General features: G+C 38.0%; 1 protein-coding gene across 1 annotated transcript in view; it reads left to right on the forward strand.

Annotated features, from left to right (window-relative positions):
• Positions 1-23,211, forward strand: part of LOC126176569 (proton channel OtopLc-like) — a 180,132-nt gene that overhangs the window by 105,853 nt on the left and 51,068 nt on the right. Inside the window, exon 9 of the mRNA XM_049923730.1 lies at positions 8,524-8,632. Within this exon, the coding sequence (XP_049779687.1) occupies positions 8,524-8,632 (109 nt within the window). The remainder of the gene's footprint in view (positions 1-8,523; positions 8,633-23,211) is intronic.

Genomic DNA, 23,211 nt, shown 5'->3' on the forward strand with positions numbered 1-23,211 from the left:
GGGGTGCCAACTTATAAAAAATATTGGGGGGGGGGGGGGGGGCATACTGGGGATCTTGCCCTGGTAAATTTTTTAAATTTTAGATGAAAAATAGTGAGTTTTAAAGTTTTTTAAGGCGTTTTAGAGTCACATGATCAACATTAGAACCCCAAAAACTGGACTCTTGATAACTTGACGCTCCAGGAAACTCGACAAGCCTGGCACATTTTTTTAGCTTTGAAAAAAGAAACAAAACATAAACACGCATGGTTTTTTCATAAAAACCTAATTTAATTTACAGTAATAATCATGCTCATACACTATTGCAGAGCAGTGAGTATATAGCTCTGAAAAGACTGAAATTATATTTAAACAAATCCTAAACTGTCATTAAAAGAATGAAACATAAAATATTGCACAGTAATAAGTGAAATAGCTAATTTAAGCTTACTTTGAATAAGGCTCAGGGTTCATTAAATGAAAATAATATCTCAAAGCCAATGCTTTAATACAGTTAATGAAGTTAATACAGTATGCCTAATACTTCCAGTCAAAAAGTATGTAAATAGTGGGTTTTAATTGGGTCTTACACCCTAAAAATATTTAAGTATTTGAAAATAACTAATACAGTACTATAGTAATATAGTAATACAGTACTAAACTAGTACTAATATTTCAAAACTGAAAATTTAACATTATGTATGTATTTCATTCACTAGTTTATAAAAAAAAAAAATATTGGTCTAAATGCCATTATTAGGGCTAGAGTGTCTTTAGAAAGGTGCAAATGTCAACTGTCTGACTGGATTACTGAATATGAAGTCATTGATGACTGGTCGGATATCTTATTCATCCAAAACATCTCGGAGGGCATGAAGAACAGCCAAGTTGTTGAATCACTTCTGTCCCATTGTTGACAGGAGATATGACTGCAGATGTCTAAGGACACTAGATGACCATTCTGCTGTTGCAGTCATGATTGGAACTATTTGGAGAAGCTTAATGCACTTCACTAGTTCACATAACATTTCTATAACTGCAGTCTCTTGTGTAATGCACTTTCTTACATCATGCATGTTTTTTAAGACCAGTAGTTTTTTATTAGCGATATTGGCTAACATATTCAAGTGTAAGCACAGTCTCTCAATGTATAGGTCATTTTTGAAAAACTCAGTTGATTTTTCAAATTTGTTTCACCTCTGTCTACTAAAAGCAAGCACTCTTGTTCAAACTGCAATGACCGGTGTGAGTCCAGTTGAAGCAAAGCACTCAATAATGCAAGATTGCACCATTTCACAAACTTAAATTGTAAATAGCTTTGTAGTATACCTTTGGGGTTTTGAAAGTGTGTGGTGAGCTGGCTTCATTGTTTTCATACTACTTGGTATACTACGATTCTGAGGAAGCAAAGGATAATCAACTTGTGAAGGTTTTTCTTTTAAACACAGTTCCCAAAAGTGTTCAAAACTAACACATCTTCCATCAATATACAAATCAAGCCCTCATATATTTTTTCCAGATCAGCAACACTTAGATGAGGGCATTGAATTTTTTTCATTGACATCCTCTACTGGGTTCATTGCATGGCAATAAAGACGTAAAAAGAAATAAGTCTTGAATTGTAATTTTGACTCAAGGTAGCCTGCACATTTGTAAACTGCTTCTGTTTTGTCCTCTGCAGAAAATGTTTCAAAAAACTCTAGAAGTTCTTCAAAGTTTTTCAGTATTCTCAAGATACTAGAAGCTCACATAGTCCATCGAGTTGGGCAAAGGGGTCGTTGACGAGCTTGGTTGTTGGCTTTCTCACAGCGTATGCTTCTGAAAAGTCCCACCCTTTTGTTGGATTCCCTTACGGTGTTCATTAAGTCCTTGGCTAAAACCATAATATCCCTCATAGATCTAAGATGGCAGAGACTGACTACAACTGCTGAGTCTAAACTGTGAGCAGTGCAGTGCGCATGACGTGCTTTTGGTTGAAAATCCAAAACTAACTTTTTTAGTCCTTTGAAGTTATCTCTCATATTCAAGGCACCATCATAGCACTGTCCTCTTAAGTTATCCATTGACAAATCAAGATGAGAAAAAATGTCTTTTAAAATACTAAACAGAGTTTGTGATTCAGTGTTGGGGGTCTTGTACTAGCTAATTACGTCTTTGTTGATGATTAAGAAGTCATCGACAGTGCGAATACAAAATGACACTTGTTCCTGAATCGGAGAATCACTTGTTTCATCAACCACAATAGAAAAATATTCAGTCTTCTTGACCTTTTTCAACACAGACTTTACTAGTAGATCAATGATCTCGATTTGAATACCCAGAATGTCGTAACCAATCTTTAAACTCAGGTATGTCATTCTTTCAGAGTTCCAACTATTGAAAATCTTCATGCTCTCTAATTGCTAGTCTTTGTCAGTATAGAAATTGCACGGCAGTAAAAATCGTCTCAAGAGCTAAACAACCTTTCTTCATATCACTATCTAACTGTTCATTCAGTTGGGAGGCCACTCTTTGGTGAGTGATAGAATTTAGTTTCAGAACACTTTCTTTATGCATAAACGTATTTTCATGAAGACAGAATTTTTCTAAAGCCTTTTACCATTTAGAAAACCCTACCGAAGTAAATGTATCTTCTTTTCTTGAGGAAAATTGTAAAAGATTTTTAGCATCTGCGTCTTGGAAGGTTTTGCAAAAAACTTTTTCAGTAGATGCTTCATATTCTATCCATGTATATCTGATCAACCAAGACTTCTGAAATGGTCTTCCCATACCGGATTGTCCAAGTTTTGGCTGTGAACGGTTCTCGGCTGAAGATGATGAAGCAATTGATGACACAATAATTGTAAGAGTTTGACTTGCAGTATCTTCAACTTCCAAGCACGCCTTTTTTGTAACAAATTTATCCATTTCAAACTTAATTCACAATACACTAAGAGACTAAAGTAAAGAAATAAAATATATTCATATAAAATAGTCCACTAGACACTGAAGTGGAACACTAAACACATCTGCAGCATTCACTGAATGAAACCATCCACACTGAATGACTGTGACAGCAGGGTGGGCTTTTATAGCTGTAGTGTCATAATGTCGTGAAGAGTCAAGGCGATGTGAGGTGGAGGGTCCCAGGCTCTTCTGTTCCAGTCCATTTGATGTCACCACGGCCGCAGCGCTGGCCCGCCAGTGCCAGGCTTTATCCAAAGGTTCGCGCACCGGGACAAATTCTAAGTGTGCCCGCAGCACTGTAACACTATCATGATTCACACCACTCATTTTCAATTAACCTGCTTACTACCATAATAATTATTTGTTTTAACTCATTACTGAATGTATTTTAAAAGGTAACTATTGTCAAACAAGAAAAATAAAAAATTCCAACATAATTTTGTGATATTACAAAGTATAATGTTACTAATAATTTTCATAAATTATTGGTTGGGCTCCCCCCCCCCCCCTCTCCCCCCCCCCCCCCCGTCCCCAAACTAATTTTTGAGGGAACTCGGGTTCCCTCAGGCCCCATGGAGTCAGCGCCTGTGTTAAGAACAGAACTGAAATGAACACACTATCCTGCGGCACAGCTTGTTTATATAATTCTTGACTGACAATTGCTTTACTAAAAATTTATCATCAACAGACAGATGAAACATCTCTACCTTTTGCACCCTGTTTTCCGTGTAAAACTGGAACCACTCATTTGTCAATTTCTGTGGATTTTTGATTATTCTATCCCCATGAACCATGGACCTTGCCGCTGGTGGGGAGGCTTGCGTGCCTCAGCGATACAGATGGCCGTACCGTAGGTGCAACCACAACGGAGGGGTATCTGTTGAGAGGCCAGACAAACATGTGGTTCCTGAAGAGGGGCAGCAGCCTTTTCAGTAGTTGCAGGGGCAACAGTCTGGATGATTGACTGATCTGGCCTTGTAACATTAACCAAAACGGCCTTGCTGTGCTGGTACTGCGAACGGCTGAAAGCAAGGGGAAACTACAGCCGTAATTTTTCCCGAGGACATGCAGCTCTACTGTATGATTAAATGATGATGGCGTCCTCTTGGGTAAAATATTCCAGAGGTAAAATAGTCCCCCATTCGGATCTCCGGGCGGGGACTACTCAGGAGGACGTCGTTATCAGGAGAAAGAAAACTGGCGTTCTACGGATCGGAGCGTGGAATGTCAGATCCCTTAATCGGGCAGGTAGGTTAGAAAATTTAAAAAGGGAGATGGATAGGTTAAAGTTAGATATAGTGGGAATTAGTGAAGTTCGGTGGCAGGAGGAACAAGACTTTTGGTCAGGTGATTACAGGGTTATAAATACAAAATCAAATAGGGGTAATGCAGGAGTAGGTTTAATAATGAATAAAAAAGTAGGAGTGCGGGTTAGCTACTACAAACAGCATAGTGAACGCATTATTGTGGCCAAGATGGACACAAAGCCCATGCCTACTACAGTAGTACAAGTGTATATGCCAACTACCTCTGCAGATGATGAAGAAATAGATGAAATGTATGACGAGATAAAAGAAATTATTCAGGTAGTGAAAGGAGACGAAAATTTAAGTCATGAGTGACTGGAATTCGTCAGTAGGAAAAGGGAGAGAAGGAAACATAGTAGGTGAATATGGATTGGGGGGAAGGAATGAAAGAGGAAGCCGCCTTGTAGAATTTTGCACAGAGCATAACTTAATCATAGCCAACACTTGGTTCAAGAATCATAAAAGAAGGTTGTATACCTGGAAGAATCCTGGAGATACTAGAAGGTATCAGATAGATTATATAATGGTAAGACAGAGATTTAGGAACCAGGTTTTAAATTGTAAGACATTTCCTGGGGCAGATGTGGATTCTGACCACAATCTATTGGTTATGAACTGCAGATTGAAACTGAAGAAACTGCAAAAAGGTGGGAATTTAAGGAGATGGGACCTGGATAAACTGAAAGAACCAGAGGTTGTAGAGAGTTTCAGGGAGAGCATAAGGGAACAATTGACAGGAATGGGGGAAAGAAATACAGTAGAAGAAGAATGGGTAGCTCTGAGGGATGAAGTAGTGAAGGCAGCAGAGGATCAAGTAGGTAAAAAGACGAGGGCTAATAGAAATCCATGGGTAACAGAAGAAATATTGAATTTAATTGATGAAAGGAGAAAATATAAAAATGCAGTAAATGAAGCAGGCAAAAAGGAATACAAACGTCTCAAAAATGATATCGACAGGAAGTGCAAAATGGCTAAGCAGGGATGGCTAGAGGACAAATGTAAGGATGTAGAGGCTTGTCTCACTAGGGGTAAGATAGATACTGCCTACAGGAAAATTAAAGAGACCTTTGGAGAGAAGAGAACCACTTGTATGAATATCAAGAGCTCAGATGGCAACCCAGTTCTAAGCAAAGAAGGGAAGGCAGAAAGGTGGAAGGAGTATATAGAGGGTTTATACAAGGGCGATGTACTTGAGGACAATATTATGGAAATGGAAGAGGATGTAGAGGAAGACGAAATGGGAGATAAGATACTGCGTGAAGAGTTTGACAGAGCACTGAAAGACCTGAGTCGAAACAAGGCCCCGGGAGTAGACAACATTCCATTTGAACTACTGATGGCCTCGGGAGAGCCAGTCCTGACAAAACTCTACCATCTGGTGAGCACGATGTATGAGACAGGCGAAATACCCTCAGACTTCAAGAAGAATATAATAATTCCAATCCCAAAGAAAGCAGGAGTTGACAGATGTGAAAATTACCGAACTATCAGTTTAATAAGTCACAGCTGCAAAATACTAACGCGAATTCTTTACAGACGATTGGAAAAACTGGTAGAAGCCGACCTCGGGGAAGATCAGTTTGGATTCCGTAGAAATGTTGGAACACGTGAGGCAATACTGACCTTACGACTTATTTTAGAAGAAAGATTAAGAAAAGGCAAACCTACGTTTCTAGCATTTGTAGACTTAGAGAAAGCTTTTGACAATGTTAACTGGAATACTGTCTTTCAAATTCTGAAGGTGGCAGGGGTAAAATACAGGGAACGAAAGGCTATTTACAGTTTGTACAGAAACCAGATGGCAGTTATAAGAGTCGAGGGGCATGAAAGGGAAGCAGTGGTTGGGAAAGGAGTAAGACAGGGTTGTAGCCTCTCCCCAATGTTATTCAATCTGTATATTGAGCAAGCAGTAAAGGAAACAAAAGAAAAATTCGGAGTTGGTATTAAAATTCATGGAGAAAAAGTAAAAACTTTGAGGTTCGCCGATGATATTGTAATTCTGTCAGAGACAGCAAAGGACTTGGAAGAGCAGTTGAACGGAATGGACAGTGTCTTGAAAGGAGGATATAAGATGAACATCAACAAAAGCAAAACGAGGATAATGGAATGTAGTCAAATTAAGTCGGGTGATGCTGAGGGAATTAGATTAGGAAATGAGACACTTAAAGTAGTAAAGGAGTTTTGCTATTTAGGGAGTAAAATAACCGATGATGGTCGAAGTAGAGAGGATATAAAATGTAGACTGGCAATGGCAAGGAAAGCGTTTCTCACGAAGAGTAATTTGTTAACATCGAGTATAGATTTAAGTGTCAGGAAGTCGTTTCTGAAAGTATTTGTATGGAGTGTAGCCATGTATGGAAGTGAAACATGGACGATAACTAGTTTGGACAAGAAGAGAATAGAAGCTTTCGAAATGTGGTGCTACAGAAGAATGCTGAAGATAAGGTGGGTAGATCACGTAACTAATGAGGAGGTATTGAATAGGATTGGGGAGAAGAGAAGTTTGTGGCACAACTTGACTAGAAGAAGGGATCGGTTGGTAGGACATGTTTTGAGGCATCAAGGGATCACAAATTTAGCATTGGAGGGCAGTGTGGAGGGTAAAAATCGTAGAGGGAGACCAAGAGATGAATACACTAAGCAGATTCAGAAGGATGTAGGTTGCAGTAGATACTGGGAGATGAAGAAGCTTGCACAGGATAGAGTAGCATGGAGAGCTGCATCAAACCAGTCTCAGGACTGAAGACAACAACAACAACATCCCCATCTTTGATTTGTCTGTTATTATTCTTGTGTTGTCTTTTCCTGTGATATCACAAACTAATTTTATTTTATTTTCTGCATTATACATTAATTTGTCATTAAATTATTTTTTTGCAGCAATCCGTACCATCCTGTATATCTTTTTGTACCTATGATTGTAATGTAAGGTCTGTGTATTATTGTAGTGCTTTTGTAACAAAGTGAGAAATGTAAGTCCCTGGGTCAACTTTCTAGTATCTACTATTATCCATTTACTCTCCTTAGCTGCTGTTGTTGAAGTGGCTATTTTTGGCTCCTCAAAAATTAATTTAAGCAACAGGGAGAATTTAGGTAACTCATCATCTACATTGCTTTCCATATGCACTGCATCCCAAGTTTGATTTGCTAATACCCTAGACAAACTATGAGTATGACATCCTCTTGTAGGCCTGCTGTTTTGTGGGCTTCACGAAGTTTATCTTGAGCCAAGATCTTCCATAAATACTTTACAGCTTTCACTGTTGATATCTGTAAGGTACACGGTCGAAGACTGACAGTTAACTTTCTGATAACCAGTAGCAGCATTTAATACTTGTGGCACACCAAAAGTGATCAAAATTATTAGGAAATTAGTACTAATTGTATCCTCAACACTTGTGTTAATATTCCTGTCTCTACATATTATTATTTTACTTTTGAACACACAGCCTATAGAATGTATTTTACTGTATATACCAACAAACATACATTTTGAAAGTCTCTTAAATTACAACTTTTATAACTGGATATTACTTTCTCCGCCAAAAGAAATGAGTGATGTGACACTGGACTCATATTTGGGAGGACAGCAGTCCAGATCCTTGTCCATTTTGGTTTACCGTACTTTCCATATAAAAGAAAAATTCCAGGATTGTTTCTTTGAAAAAGACACAGTATATTTCCTTCCCTGTCCTTCCTTCTTTGTGCTCCATCTCTAAAGAGCTCATTGTGGATGCAACATTGTACCCTAATGTTCCTTACTTTTCTTTTTGAGAAAAAAAGGGGGGGTGGGAAAAATGTTGTAATGAATGTAAAAATGAAGTGGAACAAACACGTAGAATCTCAGGACTGAGAGGAAGAATATGGTTGGGTGAGAGGGACCAACAGTGAAATGCTACCAACAAAAATATGTGAAAAACTAACAATTTCTATCTTATCCAGTGCTCTTGTGTCACCATGAACAAGGGAATTTATGTGACTTTCCTATATAATCTCAGATTAGTCTTGCTTTCTCCAACCATTTCCTCCCTTCTACCAGATGAAGCAACCTTTGGTTCCAAAGATTAGCAATTCTAAGATTTTTTTTGTTTCTGCCTTTATCATTTACTATTATTTACATTTTATGTGATTGAATTTTTATCTTGGAAATAATTACCTTATAAATATAATACACATGTAAATTCTAGTGCTGAAGCAGTTTCGTACACAATCAGTTTCATTTGTTACTTAAGTAAATGATTTACTACAAAGCAGTAATCCACAAGATACGTTGCTTCTGTTTCATTTTCAGATTTTCAACATCTATCTAGTATGTGTTGGTCTACTGTATTTTGTCTTCTTATATATTGACATAACATGCTACACAAGGAAAGAAAAGGCAAAAACATGTGTAAGTCATGGTAAGTGGTAATACAACTTTTAATGTATTAGCAAGGCTTGAGTGAAACATATAATTAGATTTATGTAATAAATTTTCTGCCAAGCATCTAATATGTATCTAATTCATGTAGGTAAATGTTGGTTGGTAGGTAAAGTCAAATCAATAGATATATATCCATCCAATTTATATGCTGTTTACCATTAACATAACTTAATTTCTCTCTCTCTCTCTCTCTCTCTCTCTCTCTCTCTCTCTCTCTCTCTCACACACACACTGATGAGCCAAAACATTATGAGCACCTGCTTAATGGCTTGCCTGTCTGTCTTTGGAATGAAATACATCACTAATTCTGTGTATCAGGAATCTGACAGTTTGTTAGTAGGTTTGTGCAGGTATGTGGCAGTAGATGTCTATACAATTTGTGTAAATAATGGGGCACTGATTAGTGTACGCGGTGATGGCAGCTGATAGTGACCCAGATGGGTTCCATAAGATTTACATTGGGCGAATTTGGTCAACAAGACATCAACATGACTTCACTATAATGCTTCTCAATCCACTGCAGCACAGTTCTGGCTCTGAGACAGGAACAATTATACTGCTGAAAGATGACATTGCCATTGGGGAACACATCAAGCATGAAGGGATGCAAGTGGTTCACAGCTATCAACGTGTCTTCAGTTACCACCACAGGTCCCATGCAAACACAGGAGAATGTCTCCCTTAGAATAATACTGCACTGACCAGCCTGCATCCCTGGTGGTGCGTTGCATGTTTTGAGCTACGGTTTACCTCAATGACGGTCTTTGTGGAGACATCCATTGACCAAGTGTAGCAAAATTATGATACACCTGAAGAGCCAACATGTTTCCATTGCCCAGCAGTCGAATCTCCAATGGTCACATGCCAAGTGCAATCATAATTGACAATGTCATTGAGGCAACATATGAACATGTGCAGTTGGTCTGCTGTGGAGTTCCATCTTCAACAATGTATGGTGAACGGTGTGCTCTGAAACACTTGTGCATGCACCAACATTGTGCTCTTTCATCAGAGATGCCACAGATCACCATCTATCGTACTTTACTAAACAGACAAGCCTCTGAGCCCCATGTTGTGTGAAGAGTCATGGATGTCCAACCATTTAGTGCCTAGTGATAGTTTCACTGCCCCTGTACTTCTTTCTGTAGATGCTCACAACAGTAACACATGAACAGTCAATCAGCTTCGCTGTTTTCAAGATACTTGTTCACAGGCTCTGCATAATAATAATGTGTCCTTTGTAAAAGTTGCTTATCTCAATGGATTTCCCCAGTTGCAGCCCACATCTTCACAACAGTGATCCACCATCCATGTCTGCTCTGCTTACATACTTTTGTTACCACGTCACATTCCTGCAATGCCACCTGGTGGTGTCCAACATCCTGTGTGTGTAAAAATAAAATAAAATTAAATTAAATTAAAAAAAGCAGGACAGTCAATGTGAAGTGTATGGCTCTTGCAGATGATGATCTCACTATACTAACAAACACTACAAGAGAAGCCAAATTTGCCCTGAAGAAGTTTCATAAAATCTCACAGAACACTGTCCTATAAATCTCATATGAGATAACTCAATACATGGAAACCACCCCAGTCCCCATTGTAACACACTACAGGGAAGTGTTACACACTTTAAATATCTAAGAGAGGATCACCCAACCATCAGTATTGAACACTACAGCAAATCAAGAACGACTCTCAAAAATACAAAAGGTACATAAACTCATATAGAGTCATAACAATAAAAAATCTCTCTTTGTCGATGCAAAACTAAGGCATAACAACACAGTATTACTTCCACAGGCATTCTGTGCTGTAAAATTTATGGTGACTCACAACAAACAAAAATAAGAAGGAAAGGAAAATTCTCATAAAAATATTCAGACCAGTTTTTCATGAAGGAATTAGGGTAAAGAGGTCATAGTGAGAGATCTACAAACAGGCAGAAACAATAATGGACAACTTTAGAAAAAGAAGGATGAAATTTTATAGAACAAGGCAAAATGGATCTTTTAAACAAAATGAGATATTAAAAAAGTTAGACTCACACAAGATAATATAAACAATCAAGAACAGTTCATAAACATCATAAAAAATGATAGACTTAAAGAGAAACATGCAGAAAAGAAAAACTGAAACAAATGGTTGAGGAATGCAAGAGAGAACACAGTGAGTGTATGAAGGGAACTTGGAAATAATGAAGGAATACAGAAAAATTATTACTAATTAAGTTCACATGTTCTCCTTTAAGGGAATATTTGAAAATAATAATAATATATGTGTTGATTTTTTGCATGCATATGATTTTTCCCTTGTCCAGTATGCTAAAGATATTATTAGCATTTTCACATTCAGATACTACCAACCAAACATAGTTCACAAACAGGTTTTCTTCCCCTATCCATGCATGCCCCTAAATCTTCAATCATCTTCATGACTATTACAAAGGAGCATGCCAACCCCTTTTCCTTTCATTGCCAAATATCATCTGGATCTGGAATACCTTAACCACATCTGCCGCCATGGCTTTGAGCACCTTTCATAGTGTCATAGAACAAGGAACATCTTTCCCATCTCTGACACAGTGCTATTCCACTGCCTACCCATCTACAAAATACATTTGCCCATTATTATGCTATGCCTACCCCCATGCCCATGCAACATTGGCCACACACCTGGGGAAAACCCAAGACATGGCATATGCAGCAACCCAGAACACCCTGTTCCAGTCCTGTCATTGATTTGCCCTAACCTATCAAATGCAGGACCCACAGTGAAATCAGTCATTTTATTTACCAATTCTGGTGTAACTTATACAAAGCATTTTATAGGCACATGACTGCCAACCAGCTGTCCCCCCAAATGAATGGCTGCCACAACCACTCAATATTGTCATACTCTACTGTCTGACAGAATAATATACTTGAGAAAATATGGATGAACTGAACCAGTTTTTCTATTGCAGAAGTGAACTGTGAGAGTGATATCTGGATCTGGAAATTGGACACGTTTTAGGCCTCTTCAAGGCACTCATGATGTGTACATTTAATATTGATTACATATTTTAATGTTTTGGTCAACATCAAATCTATGTGAACAATGGGAATGTACACCCTTGGTGTAGGTACATTATGAGCAGCACAAAGTACAATAATTACTGAATCATCATTAACAAGTGAATAAGATCCTAAGTCAAATCAAACTGCAACAGCCAAGTGTATTGCACCTGTCCCAATGTTTGTGTTGGCAATCCTGATGGGTGTATACAGAGTACTGTCTCTCTGCACAGTAGCCTCTCGCCCTATGGAGCAAACGTGGTCAAAGGTGATAGATGAAGACATAGTCTTGTGGTGCCTGAAAGAGTGACTCTTGAATAGGATTGATGTACCCTTATCAGAAACCATACCAACATTTCACAGGTATGTTGAACGCTCCCTTTAACCAACCCTTAGAGTCAGTAGTGGACCAAATGTTATCTAGGTTAATAACAAAGGACATTTCTGCACTTGTCAGAATCAGTGGCTCTGGAACAGTGTGTAGCACTGGCAGCATAAGAAGACTGGCTTGATCCACTGATGGCAACTGTGGTACAGAGCTTGTATCTGCCTGAAATAATATCAGGGTGGGGCCTCCATGCCAGGTGTTGCTGGATCCACATCCATAGGTGCCCATACACCATTATACAGCTTCTCAGGCACCAGTGGTTAAAGACAGCTGTGAGAAAGAGAGTACCCCTGCTTGGTATTGCAGTGTTCCTGAAGACTGTTGTGACAGGTGAACAGTTCCAGGAGTCAGCTGTAGATGGGGATGGAGCACTAAGTTGCAAGGGAACCAGTGTGATCTTTCTTGGAATATTTTATCACGTTCCATCTCTTTGAGTCCTAATTGGCTGACCTTCCTATGTGTGCAGCACAAAATTTGTGGAACATTGTGAAGTAGGACTACATTTTTTTGCCAGAGAAACTCTCAAGTGGAACCCTGTTTATGGCACAGATCTTCACCCGAGACTGTATTATGATCTGTGATGTGATGACTGTCATGTTCATGACATATGGGAAGTTGTAGAGTGTGTCTTCAGAAATGAACCACATTGCACTCATAAATGGCATTTTGGAGGTTATATCCAGCTACTCCCATGGGTGCTCTAATGTGATCTACAATAGTGCTGTTACAGAGGTTGCAGGTCTAAATGATGCATCCCATACTGGTCATTCTGATGATATCTACTCCCAGCCATTAAACACATTACTTGGCCAGAGTCTTAATTCATCACTTTCCCCAATGGGATAGATGGAGATACTGAGGTATTTGAGGATGGAAGACATTCACAAAGATCATCCATGGATTCAAAATTTTCTGTCTGTGGCAGGATGACACTGCATTTAACATTTGATAATGGTAAAGCAAGAGATATGTATTCAATACTAGAGATGTGTCTGCTGGTAGGCACATTGGCCATTCAAGTTAAATATTTTTTATCGCTGTTTGTGGTAATAGGTCTTATTGTGTGGCTTTTCCTACTTCATACAGTACTGTAAGAGAAAAATTGTCCAGCATGTGTTGAAAGCTGTTATTCAGTTGGAAACACTGTGCCTCATAAGTGTTTATTTTCCTTATAACATACAGATGTTAATCATTTCATTAGAGTAAAAGGGACACATCATTTATTTATTTATTTAGGTCAATGGTATAGAACATCACACAAAATAATTACATGTAAGTAGTCTACAATAGAGACATTAAGAAAGCATATAGGGCACACAGGTCACATAGAAAAAAAAGGATAGGCATAAAAATAAATAAAATATATATACAGCCACAAAATATATGGGAACACATCTATAGTCAAATGTCCCTGTTGATGATGTATACTAATGTCTTTTGATTGTGTCCAAGACTTTGGAGTGGTTGAAGGTGAAGGCTCTCATTGGAAAATCTTCAACTTTATGTTTTACAGTTTGCCTATAAGCAACACAGTTGGACTTAGGAGAACGTACTGTTCCACATCTATACAATGTCAGCATGTCTACCACGGTTTGTTCATAACCTATGTAGAGTAGCCCAGATTTTGTGAGGGTTGTCGAAGCCAGGTGGTGTGGTTGTGAGGCAAAGCACTTTATGATAGACAGTGGTGCTTGTTTGGTCCACTCCTCTTTCCACCAATAAATTAGGGTGAACCCATTTTCAACCAAAATTGTTGCATTCCTTATGGATGGAGGTCTAGAGGGCTGTATGATTCTCTATTTCTCAGGGATGTCTTGATGGATTTGTAGAAGAAGGTTGTTTTTGATCTTTTTGAGTTCTCTGATGACCGATTTCTCTCATAAAGATGGAGAGGAGCTTCATTGCTTAGTGTGGGTAGCCAGTAGATTGGGGTCACCTTTACTGTGCCTTTTATTTAGTGCATAGTTTGATTTAGTTGGATGTCGATGTGACTAGTGTGAGTACTGTTGTCCCAAATCAGTGTACAATAGTTCATCAGTCTAGACCTACAGCTGAAATGCATAGTATGGTGCCTGAATTCCCAATGAAGTGCCAGCTTGTTTTTGCAAGGTGTTCTTGTGAGTTCTGAGATTGACAGATAATTCTTGAAGCTCAGTGATCAGAAAACACATCAAAAAATGGGTAATACAACTTCACTAATATTAATAGAACAGAGCAGTATTTTAACATTAATTTAACTTTTTCGCGAAAAGACAACTACATTTGCACAACAATACTATTAATAAACCACATTCTGCTCAGATATTCAGTCCATCCTTCATGAAAACTTCAGATGAGTAGTAACATCACAAAAGTATCATATTTTATGGACTATAAGGTGCACTTTTTTCTTTGAACAATTGTCTCCAAAATTCAGGTGCGTCTTATACCACAAATTAATATAAAAATGTCCAGTGTTAGATTTTAAATTCTTTGGCTATACAGCACACATTTCTAATGATTCTTTCCTATAGTTTCATTATAATATGTTGCTTGAATTTCTCTAAAAGACAGTACTGTACCTTATAATTTATAAGTAACAATGGTACATGATTTTTCTTGTGTGCATGTGTGCATGTGCTTTTGCAGACTAGTTAATCAACATGTTTATTCAAATTTAAGTTCTTATCTAGGTTTAATTCTAAAAGTTTCACAGAATCCACTTCTTCTAGATTTTAATTTTTATGACTTATTTTAATGTCCTTCTGAACTGGATCAGATGGATTTTTGTGACGGTCAGGGTTAAACCATAGAGTTGAAACCTTGTTTCTAGATTGCATTTGTATTTGTATATTTATTAGTCCACTCGATCATTAAATGTACAGAACATGATATGGGACAAGTCAAACAAATGATACGAGATCATATATAGACATAACACCATTTCTTATAGTGTACATCTCATTGAAGATATATTACAGATTTATTCATAATAATACCAAAGTAAGAATAAGCTCAAATAATAATGCTGATTATAATCAAACAGCAAAAGTTCATTAATGGACAGTAGGTTATTTCTAATGCAAGAGTTTTATTTCAAATAATAGTGCTGGTTATTATGAAACAGCAAAAGGTCATTAATGGACAATAGGTTTTCTCTTATGAAACAGTTTGATTTTTGAAACATAATAAAAATATATAATATTATTATGATAGATCATATTCATGACAATCTTGTATTCTGTAAAAGCAATGCTTTTTCAGGAGTGCCTTAAGGTTCTTTTTAAATTTTGTTGATTATTGAATACTTTATACTTCTTTTGGGAGGTGGTTGTAGAGTTTGATTACCATACACTTAACACTATTGCTATACAGTTTAGTAGAATGGGGAACTAGTCTTAAGATGGCTTATTGCATTGAAAATGCAGACATGGATGTTTTCTGACTCATGGTCTTCAATTAATACAGATGTATCATCAGCAAATAAAACCAATAGGGCATTCACATTAAGCGTAAATCATTAATGTAGAACATAAACAAAATAAGTCCAGTAACAGAGCCTTGTGGAACACCTTGTGTTACTTTCTTCCATTTGGAAGTTTATGGATAAACCATAAGGATTCCTGCAATTTTATTCTTAGTGTCCATTGATGTGCCAATCTTCTCAACAAACTTGTTAATTGCATGTATAGTGCTTCTTCCATGTTGAAATCGAACTGTTTTTTTCAAAATAATCTTATATTTCTCAATAAAGCTTTTCATCTAGATTACAGCATCTTTTTCAAATACTTCTGACATAACTGGAAGAATTTCCAACAGCCTCTCTTGAACCTTCAATGAATAGCAGTTTTATGAGGATAGTTTGAAAAGTTCTCTGAATAACTATGAGAGGTCAGCGCTAGTGCAGCGAGTCGTTCACGTGATATTCATTGGACTGTTGCCTGTGAACACACACCACATCAGTGTCCTTGGAAGAGAGCTGTGGCGGTGACATGGCTCTGTTTTTGTTCCTGCATAGTGATTTGAGAAGATGGAAAAAAATTGAGATTCGAGCAGTGATAAAGAGAGGTACGAAAGCTAAGGACTTCCAGAGTACACTGGGGGACTCTGCTCCTTCATATTCAACTGTTGCCAAGTGGACAAATGAATTTTAATTTGGTCGGGAGAGATTAGATCATGATCCTCGCAGTGGTCGGCCAAGATGTGTCACTACTCCAGAAATCATTGCAAAAGTGCACAAAATGGTCATGGAGGATCACCATTTGAAAGAAAGGTTTTTTTTTTTTTTTTTTTTTTTTTTTTTTTTTTTTTTTTTTTTTTTTTTTTTTTTTTTTTTTGTCATCAGTCTACTGACTGGTTTGATGCGGCCCACCACGAATTCCTTTCTTGTGCTAACCTCTTCATCTCAGAGTAGCACTTGCAACCTATGTCCTCAATTATTTGCTTGACGTATTCCAATCTCTGTCTTCCTCTACAGTTTTTGCCCTCTACAGCTCCCTCTAGTACCATGGAAGTCATTCCCTCATGTCTTAGGAGATGTCCTATCATCCTGTCCCTTCTCCTTATCAGTGTTTTCCACATATTCCTTTTCTCTCCGATTCTGCGTAGAACCTCCTCATTCCTTACCTTATCAGTCCACCTAATTTTCAACATTCGTCTATAGCACCACATCTCAAATGCTTCGATTCTCTTCTGTTGCGGTTTTCCCACAGTCCATGTTTCACTACCATACAATGCTGTACTCCAGACATACATACTCGGAAATTTCTTCCTCAAATTAAGGCTGGTATTTGATATTAGTAGACTTCTCTTGGCCAGAAATGCCTTTTTTGCCATAGCGAGTCTGCTTTTGATGTACTCCTTGCTCCGTCCATCATTGGTTATTTTACTGCCTAGGTAGCAGAATTCCTTAACTTCATTGACTTCGTGACCATCAATCCTGATGTTAAGTTTCTCGCTGTTCTCATTTCTACTACTTCTCATTACCTTCGTCTTTCTCCGATTTACTCTCAAACCATACTGTGTACTCATTAGACTGTTCATTCCGTTCAGCAGATCATTTAATTCTTCTTCACTTTCACTCAGGATAGCAATATCATCAGCAAATCGTATCATTGATATCCTTTCACCTTGTATTTTAATTCCACTCCTGAACCTTTCTTTTATTTCCATCATTGCTTCCTCGATGTACAGATTGAAGAGTAGGGGTGAAAGGCTACAGCCTTGTCTTACACCCTTCTTAATACGAGCACTTCGTTCTTCATCATCCACTCTTATTATTCCCTCTTGGTTGTTGTACATATTGTATATGACCCATCTCTCCCTATAGCTTACCCCTGCTTTTTTCAGAATCTCGAACAGCTTGCATCATTTTATATTGTCGAACGCTTTTTCCAGGTCGACAAATCCTATGAAAGTGTCTTGATTTTTCTTTAGCCTTACTTGCATTATTAGCCGTAACGTCAGAATTGCCTCTCTTGTCCCTTTACTTTTCCTAAAGCCAAACTGATCGTCACCTAGCGCATTGTCAATTTTCTTTTCCATTCTTCTGTATTATTCTTGTAAGCAGCTTCGATGCATGAGCTGTTAAGCTGATTGTGCGATAATTCTTGCACTTGTCAGCTCTTGCCGTCTTCGGAATTGTGTGGATGATGCTTTTCTGAAAGTCAGATGGTATATTGCCAGACTCATATATTCTACACAACAACGTGAATAGTCATTTTGTTGCCACTTCCCCCAATGATTTTAGAAATTCTGATGGAATGTTATCTATCCCTTCTGCCTTATTTGACCATAAGTCCTCCAAAGCTCTTTTAAATTCCAATTCTAATACTGGATCCCCTATCTCTTCTAAATCGACTCCTGTTTCTTCTTCTATCACATCAGACAAATCTTCACCATCATAGAGGCTTTCAATGTGTTCTTTCCACCTATCTGCTCTCTCCTCTGCATTTAACAGTGGAATTCCCGTTGCACTCTTAATGTTACCACCGTTGCTTTTAATGTCATCAAAGGTTGTTTTGACTTTCCTGTATGCTGAGTCTGTCCTTCTGACAATCATATCTTTTTCGATGTCTTCACATTTTTCCTGCAGCCATTTCGTCTTAGCTTCCCTGCACTTCCTATTTATTTCATTCCTCAGCAACTTGTATTTCTGTATTCCTGATTTTCCCGGAACATGTTTGTACTTCCTCCTTTCGTCGATCAACTGAAGTATTTCTTCTGTTACCCATGGTTTCTTCGCAGCTACCTTCTTTGTACCTATGTTTTCCTTCCCAACTTCTGCGATGGCCCTTTTTAGAGATGTCCATTCCTCTTCAACTGTACTGCCTACTGCGCTATTCCTTATTGCTGTATCTATAGCGTTAGAGAACTTCAAACGTATCTCGTCATACCTTAGTACTTCCGTATCCCACTTCTTTGCGTGGGAAGGGTTGTATCACGTTTTAAATGAAGAATTATAAATGAAAAAATTATCTGCAAGATGGGTGCCACAACTCTTGACAAGTGCCCGCACTCAGTGCTGTCGCCATGACAAAATTACACGGACTAAGGTATTAATTGTTGCCACATCCACCTTATACACCTGATATGGCTCTGTCAGAGTTACATCTCTACCCAAAACTGAAAATTTTTCTTGGTGGACGTGATTCCTCATTTAACCCTATGACTACCATGACTGTTTCATACCTGTTCTTGCGTATAGTTAGAAACATGCACCCTACTAAACAAAGAGCTGAACAGAATTCAGGCAACAGAAATGAGATTCATTAGGACTATGAATCAAACAACTAGAAAGGACAAAATCAGAAATAAGGTGAATAGAAAAGTAGCTGGTATTGAGATTCCTGTTACCAGTGTCATAAAGAAATGCAGGCTTCAGTGGTATGTCCACATAATGAGAATGAACAGTGAAAGACCAGCCAAAAAGTGTTTCAATCAGAACCCTGTAGCAAGAAGACCATGGGGAAGACCAAGAAAATGCTGGATAGAGACTGTAAGATCAGATGTGGGGAGAAAGGACACAAATAGGAAGTTATCCAGGAACAGAATATGTATGAAGATAGAAGGAGATGCACTTGTACACCACACCTGGGGAACTAGAGTTGGAAAATAATGGTGATGATGATGACTACCATTGGGTCTCACAATAGGTTATCAGAGATCCAGTAAGAATTTGATCCAGCTTATTGTTGGGCATTAATGTCCCACCAGTAGAAGGAAGCCTGATAACCTCTGCTCATGAATTAATTTGCACCTGTTGCTGGCAACTCAGTTAACATATTTGCAGTTTCTGTTGCAGTTGCACATTCCCAGCCAATTCATGTCAATGAATTGCACACATTTATTGATACTTGTTGCATCACAAATGCTCCCCATAATGAGCGCCTGTAAAGTGAATTAGAAATGTGGAGGGATGGTGTATCCACTGATTGTCCATTTAGTGTATCTCTTGTAATTTTTGTGCAGTCGTCTTCTGAAATCCTGAAGGTATCTATGAATAACCCTGTTTGTCCCATCCCCCCTGTCCTCTCTCCTAGGATTGGAAAATGAAACAGCACAAAATATCTTTTTTCATATTGTTACTTCTGGCTGTGACATTAATTAAAATATCCATACGTTAATGTATTTCATTCTGAAAAAATTGGTAGTCAGCATGTTAATGCTATCTGTAGACATGACTCCACAAGATCTATTTTGGTAATGTACTGACTGCTAGAGAGATTTTCCATTAGTTATTCTGGTCCTGGGAATGGGCATGTATCTAATTCAGATTAGGATAATTTGTCATCTTGAGATCACATGACAGGCACAATGTGATCACCTCATAGGCACAATGTACTGTCAGGTTTCTTTATGCTTGCCTTGTTTTGCTTCTGCAGTTGCCCTGTCTTTGCTTTTGAATCTTGTCTCAGCAGGAAACAAATATGGTGAGCTCTGCATAAATAAAGGTTGATATTTTTAGCATTACATGAACTGAATTTATTTTCGCATATGCTAGATCCTAAAGCATCATGTAATATCAGTCTGAAAGTAAGTGAATTACTACATTTCTTTTGAAGAAACTGATATACCATCTTTTACACTGTTCATGGAGAGTACATCATCAGCTAAGGCATTTTATATCAGTTGTCCTATAACTATATTTGATTCTTCCTCATGCAATGATGTTGATACTAGAGCATGAATCAGTTTGTACATATGTTAACTAGAGAATATCAACAAGATTTATTTCACCATAAAAATCACAAATGTTTCATGCCTGGAAATGTAGAATTAATTGAAACTTATGAAGTTTCTCAATCTTTGTTTGTTCCATGAAATGCAGGAAATGAAGGTGGAAATGTTTGCTATGCTGTCTTTCTGAATTAACCATTACACTTGTTGTTGTGTCATTGTTATAATACTTTGAATTGTTGTTGCACTATGTTGATTTGTTGATGAAGTTATTGATTTTGTTGCATCATTTTTATGCTGCTGTTGCTGATCCTACAAATTCTGGGATTGTATTGCCAATTGTTGCCAACAAAGTTTTAGGAGATTTTGAGACCCACTGTGATGGTGATATTTTCAAATTATTTCTGAAGAGTTCTCATCATCACTTCAGTGAGGGGGTCAACACCCACTTTATTTGCTCAATAGGAATGTACATGGCTGATGCAGCTAAACAGTAAAAAATGCATCCAGTAACTGCTGAGTAGTCATGGATGGAAGAAAGATGTTTTAAAATCATGAGCCAAATTGAAACCGGAATGAGAGGCCATATCAAGCTGGATGAAAACTGAAATTGAGAGCAGTCAGATTTTTGGGGAAAATATAAGTGTATATCAAAAGGATAGGCAAATGGGAAATTGAGGTGGTGCATTTGCCACAGCAGACAAGAAACTCCAATCAACCAAGATAGAAACTGAAGATACATGTGAGATTGTTTGGGCAAGATGCAGTCTTGGGGGTGGGCATAAAATGATAATTAGCTTCTTCTGTCACCCACCAGACTCACTTCCTGATCATACTGTAATTATCAGTGGAGACTTTAATTATCCCACAATTAATTGGGACTATTACAGTTTTGTTAGTGGTTTGCATGATAAGACATCCTGTGAAGCTTTATTAAATATCTTCTCTGAATACTCTGTACAAAAGATAGTTAGGAACACCACTCATAATGGAAATATATTGGATCTAATGGCAACAAATAGACCTGATCTCTTTGATGATGTCTGCATTGAAACTGGTATTGTTGTGGCAACAATGTATACCAAAGTAAAAATGACAACTAAAACAGACAGAAAGATATTTATGTTCAGTAAACTAGATAAAAAAACAATAGTGCCATATCTCAAAGAGAAACTTGAAACTTTCAGCACAGGTGAGGAGCATGTAGAAGAACTCTGGCTGAAGTTTAAAGGAATAATTGACCACACACTGGATATGTATGTACCCAGTAGAACAGTTCATAATCAGAGGGGACCTCCATGGTATACAGTCACTGTAAAGAAACTTCTAAAGGATCAGAGATTACTGCATAATAGGTGTAAAACAAAGCATAGGAGTATAGATAGAGAGATGCTGAATGAAATGTGTTTGTCTGTCAAGAGAGCAGTGCGTGATGCCTTCAATGAATACCATAGCAGAATATTGTCAAATGACATTTCACAAAAGCCAAAGAAATTCTGGACATATGTAAAGGTTGTTAGTGGCACCAAAGTTAATGTTCAGTCCTTAGCAAATGAGACAGGAACTGAAACTGAGGGTAGCAAAACAAAAGGTGAAATGCTTAACTCCATTTTCATACATTCTTTTACAAAGGAAAACCCGGGAGAACTGCCCCAATTTAACCCTCGTACCTCTGAAAACATGAATGAATTAAGTATTAGTGTCAGTGTTGTTGAGAAACAGCTGAAATTCAGTTATCTCTGATGAAGTACTATCTGAAACAAGCTGCATAAATATTCAGCCAGATCTTGATACAATTCCAACGTGGTACAGAGATAGGCAGCTTGCTCCACATGTTCAGAAATGTAAAATTAGCACTTCACAAAATGAAATACTGTTATATCTTTGACTATAATATTAATGAGTCATTGCTGGAATCGGCCAACTCATACAAAAACCTGGGTGTAACACTTTGCAGGGATATGAAATGGAATGATCATGTAGGCTCAATGGTGGAAAAGCAGATGCTAGACTCTGGTTTATTTGTAGAATATTAGGGAAGTGCAGTAACTTGCTTACAAATCACTCATGTGCTTAGTTCCAGAATATTGCTCAAGTGTGCAGGACCCAAACAAGATAGGTCTAACAGGCCATATTGAATGTATACAGAGAAGGGCAGCACAAATGGTCACAGGTTTGTTTAATCAATGGGAAAGTGTCACAGAGATATTGAAGGAACTGAACTGACAGACTCTTGAAGACAGACATAAACTATCCCATGAAAGTCTATTAACAAAGTTTCAAGAACTGGCTTAAAATGATTACTCTATGTATTGTTGGCATAGGGATCATGAGGATAATATTAGAATGATTACTGCATGCATAGAGGCATTCAAACAATCATTCTTCGTGGCTCCATAAGTGAATGAAACAGGAAGAAATCCTAATAACATGGTATAATTGGACATACCCTCTGCCATGCACTTCACAATTGTTTGCAAAGTGTAGATGTATGTATAGATGTAGATCTGTTGTAAACACACAGAAAGCCTCCCCAAATAGTATCCATGGAGTGACCAAGTCTATAGCACTGCTGGATAATACCAGAGAAGGAGAGTTGCTATTCACCATATAGCGGAGATGCTGAGTGGCGATAGGCACAATAAAAAGATTCACATACTCATAGCTTTTGGCCTTTGTCAGCAGTACACACACACACACACACACACACACACACACACACACACACACACACACACACACACTCATGCAAACACAACTTGCACACACATCTGCAGTCTCAGAGAGCTGAAACTACACTGTGAACAGCAGCACCAGTGCATCATGGGAGTGGCAACTGGGTGGGGGTAAGGAGGAGGCTGGGGCAGGGAGGGGGAGGGATAGTACAGTGGGAGTGGCGGAAGTGGAGATGCTGAGTAGCGATAGGCACAATAAAAAGATTCACATACTCATAGC

Source organism: Schistocerca cancellata, chromosome 3, assembly GCF_023864275.1.
Source record: "Schistocerca cancellata isolate TAMUIC-IGC-003103 chromosome 3, iqSchCanc2.1, whole genome shotgun sequence".
Taxonomy (NCBI): Eukaryota; Metazoa; Arthropoda; class Insecta; order Orthoptera; family Acrididae; genus Schistocerca; species Schistocerca cancellata.